The following is a 4,333-nucleotide window of genomic DNA, read 5'->3' on the forward strand; positions in this document are numbered from 1 at the left end:
AATTTGGATCGGCTGTTTTCTTCTGAGATAACAGAATTTGCATTTTAATTAAATTGTTGCATTTATCAACACTGAAGCGTAAAACACAAGTCACCGGAAGCTTTTCACAGTATCGGCATAAGGACTTTGAAAAAAAAAAAAAGACTTACAATTGTTGCATTTACCCCCCTAATATTTCTGAACTTCTTAAAATATTTAAGAGAATTTAAGAGATGAGAATCCATTTACAAACAGATTCTCAGTGCATTCACCACCAAATGGGCTCAATCTCCTAGCTGCTTCGATCCCGATACAAATGTTGTTTTGGAAGCTAGGATTCGCCATTTCAAGCAGGGGAAAACCCAGAGCCTCATTCCAATCTGGTGCTCAGTGTGATAACGGAGGATTTGCGCTGAACCCGCTGCTTCAAGGCATCGCTGCAGCAGCAACAGCTATGCCTTAGCCCTAGGAAAGAAATCTCTGTTGATACCAGTGTGGTGTAGCTCAAGCAGAGCCTGACAGCGCCAGGATATACTTTAGGAAAACAAATGATGTCGTGGTAGATTTCAAACTGTGCTTGGAATTGGTACAATATGTCATATTGAATTTTCTGCCAGATTTAAGAGTGATGCGGCAAGATCTTAATCTACTGCGAAGATGTGTGGCACCACTGACTTCCTCAGAGCTGCATATGCATATGCAGCTGGGGATGTGGCCCGGGAGGTTTATACTGTAGATCAAATGATCTCTAATATGCTGCTGCTGCACGGAAGGAAGACCAGATGCGAAATTCGGACAGAGAGGTGGTACCAAGGACCAGCTCAGAAAGCAGGCAGCCCGCATTGTAGACTAGAGAGAAGAATCACCCTTCACTGCCCTTCCACCACTAACATCTAGTCACAAAATCCACCGCTGCTTTGGCATTAGAGGAGCCCCCATTTACTTCAAAATGTTTTTCATGTGTTAAGTGAGATAATTTTGCAGACTTTAGAACTCACAAAATGTCTTGCCCTTTGTGACTCATCTGGGACTCATGCTAAATCAATATAAACTGCCCAGTTTTAAGTAAAGCAGAAGTATCAGCAAATGCCATGCCTTTGAGGCAGCTTATCCACTTGGATAAGAGTTTGGAGGAGACATCTGCTTCTGTCTCTTCCTTCTCTCTCTCCTAAAGGAGAGTGAGCAAGTGGCACTTTTTGGTCTAAAACTAGCCCTCGTGTGCCCACTCTGCCTCCTCATCCCACTGTCCACTTAAAATCTTCAATTTCTCAGCTTCCCCACAGCCCTCTTAGGCAGATGGAGAATGGCATCGTTAGCTGGATCATCAACGTTGTCCCTCTGACCAGCAGCTCCCGCCTGGCCCCGCTTCCTTTCCTGGGATGGAGCCAGGGAAGGGCTGAGGCAGGCACGGGAACAGAAAAAGTCTTCAGATTTAGAGGAATGGTACAAGGAGGACTGCAGAATTCTTTTTCAATGTTTGGACACTGTGTTGTACTGGTATTTACGAGCATAGGGTTGCTGTAACACAGGTGGTTCAGCCTCTTCAATGATGCCCTTTTCTGTAGCATTAACCACATCATGCAGGCACAATACTGCAAAGAAAGAGATGAGGCAAGGATGCCAGTTGACTATTCCCAATCTGAGCACTAGACAGGATTTGCAGGTACAGTAGTGATGGGTGCAAATGCAGAACCAGAAAATAGCCACTTTTCTGTAGAACAGTCGCATGACACACACACACAAAAAATCCAGTTTGCTAGATTTAATGTACGTTGTTGCTGTCATTTGGCTTTGTAGGGTCCCCTTCTCGAGTAGGTAGTTACTGCCCTTCTGTACATTTCCCCCCACATTTCCCCCATATTAAATAGTTTAGCAATTTAGGGCTAACTTGTTTTATCTTTACATTTAATAACTTTTTGATTTAGGAAAGACTGTCATGCACAGCATTAAAGTACTGCTAGTAATGAGTGGAGGCATTTGCATTCTGAATCCTCGTGAATTATATTTCGTGTGTTGCACGGTTTTTACTTCATTCCCTGGCTGATCTTTATAACCAAGTATAGCCTGTAACATTTACTTTCCCAGAATGAAATAAATCCTGTACATGGCATTGACATCACTTACGTTCCTCTTGTGCCTTTTAAACAGTGTTTAAATTTCAAGTGGTCTTGTAGGTCTCGGACAAATTCTCCATGGAAAGTGGATTGCACTTTTAGTATTTTAATTCTTTGTGCTGTACAGCTTTGTACATCACAAGGCTATCGCAGGCCAGTTGGCGAAACATTCGGGTATCTTTTTCTAATGGGAAGGCAAACCCATCTACAGATGAAGAAAGCTTATCATGCACAAGAAGGTACTACAGTTAGCTGAAACAGAATTATATAGATTAGAGTAGAATTTCGTTAAACTCCACTGAGGGCAGTGTAGTTAATTAATAGTTCTGCTTTACCTCGGTTGAAGGATTCAGCACCTCCTGGTGTGCAGAGGGCCCAAGACACGTTCCCCTGCCCTGCTGAAGTCCTCCTCCCTGTTTTGTCCAGCCCAAGTGACATTTTGCACGGACAGACTGAGGGGCCACAAACAGAAAAGCAGCACAGTAAGGTTAGGGGAGTGAAGCACGTAACTTTACGTGAGATGTGCTCTATTGAAATCTGTATTTGCTATCTGTTCTGCTTCCAAAACCTCGAACGGACGAGAAGCCACCCAAAATTACAGGAGAAGCCACGTGTTAGAGGCATTTGTCAACATTCAGTTCTAAAACAAAATACCTTAAAACAAATGCCTTAAATAGTCAGAGAATTCATGGGTACAATCAGGCGAACCAAATATCTGCAAGTCTTGCAGGTCTCTTCCATAGAGGAGTAACTCTTCAGTGAGGAAGGGCCTTTGCTGCTGTCAGTTCGCATCTGCCTCTCAGGCAGCTTCGTCAGTGCACAAACACGCCATCTGATCCAAAGAGAAAACTATTAAAACTGATTTGTGAGCTGTGTAGTTTCTTCTTTAAAATGTGTGGCTTGTACCTACTTTTGGTTTTCAGAGAAAACACTTAAAAAACAAGAAGTTTTAGAAGCTGGAGCCACGCTGTTTGGCTTAGTTGTGACAGCAGATCCATGGTAGCGGAAGGGTGAACCTCATCTATGATTTATTTACTTGCATGGCAAGCAGCTTGACAGTTGACAGGCTTTTGGCACACCCATATTCTGTCAAGAGTTTCAGCTGTATCATGTCAATATACGCTAGCCCATGCTGCACGTCCTGTCCTGGTGGTTGGTGGTGCCAAAGTGCTGCTAGATAGCCAGGCTCTGCCCAAGCCTGATCTGTACTTGGGGAACAGCGGGACAAGTTCCTCTGAGAACATGGATGGATATGAGGTGATTTGTAGGGTTTAGTTATGCTTTACAAGCATGTGTTGATATTTAAGGCAGAAATACTTTTTTTTTTTGAGGAGAACTGTAGGTAATACAGCATATGCAGCCATCAGCAGCGAAGTGAGGATGCTATCTTCAGAAGGAATCAGATTTATCTTGTGAACACTGTGCCAGTGGCTTGTTCTCCACCTGGTCCTTGGAAATGAAGTTATTTTGGTGTGCTATGAAAATAAGTGTTTGTAGACTTGCTGACTTATACAAAATGAGTGCTTCATTTTACACCTGAAAAGAGACTTTATTCAGAAGAGGCTGGAGTTATTCAGTTCTGGTGGAAAAAAGGCCAATTTTCTCACGAAATGGAAAATAAACTAATCTGATACTTTGACTACTACATGAAATGCAATGTATGCTTCGAATGGGGAAAAAGTAATAACATTTATAATCCGCTCCCTAATAGCCTACAGTAGCACTACTTCATTGTTGACAGCCAGATTTTTCTCTCGCTTAAACCTGTACTCAGTTATCTGGCCAGTCTGTGCCCAGGTGCTGTCGTAGATGGGTGTTTTGTACAAGGGATTTATTGCACGTTCACTTGCAAAGGGCAGGACAGCCCATGCTGAAAACCAGAGGAAAATCAGAATATAGCCAGCTCAGAAGGCAGGGTTTCCTTATCCTCTTTGCTGCTTTTATGCAATGTGCACAATGCTCACATTTGTTTAATGTGCCCGGTGTTACTGACTTTGTGTTAAGATTTTCAGGGCTTGAGAAATACTAAACTGTGCTAGATCGAAGTATGCTATGGGCGTCACATAATAAACTCTTTCCTTTTTTTAGGCCCGAACTGCTTTGCAGAAACCATTGTCATTCCAGCAGGCCGAGAGGTGAAAACTGATGAATGCACTATATGTCACTGTACTTACGAAGAAGGCACTTGGAGAATTGAACGACAAGCTATGTGCACTAGACATGAATGCAAACAAATATAG

The 4,333-nt window shown here is 42.8% G+C and overlaps 1 protein-coding gene across 1 annotated transcript in view; it reads left to right on the forward strand.

Annotated features, from left to right (window-relative positions):
- VWC2 (von Willebrand factor C domain containing 2) overlaps window positions 1–4,333 on the forward strand; it is a gene marked incomplete at both ends in the record, with an annotated part of 55,385 nt that extends 51,052 nt beyond the window's left edge. The window contains one exon of the mRNA XM_084282355.1: window positions 4,182–4,333. Within this exon, the coding sequence (XP_084138481.1) occupies window positions 4,182–4,333 (152 nt within the window). The remainder of the gene's footprint in view (window positions 1–4,181) is intronic.

This window comes from Netta rufina (genome assembly GCF_964035555.1).
Source record: "Netta rufina genome assembly, chromosome: 2".
Lineage (NCBI taxonomy): Eukaryota > Metazoa > Chordata > Aves > Anseriformes > Anatidae > Netta > Netta rufina.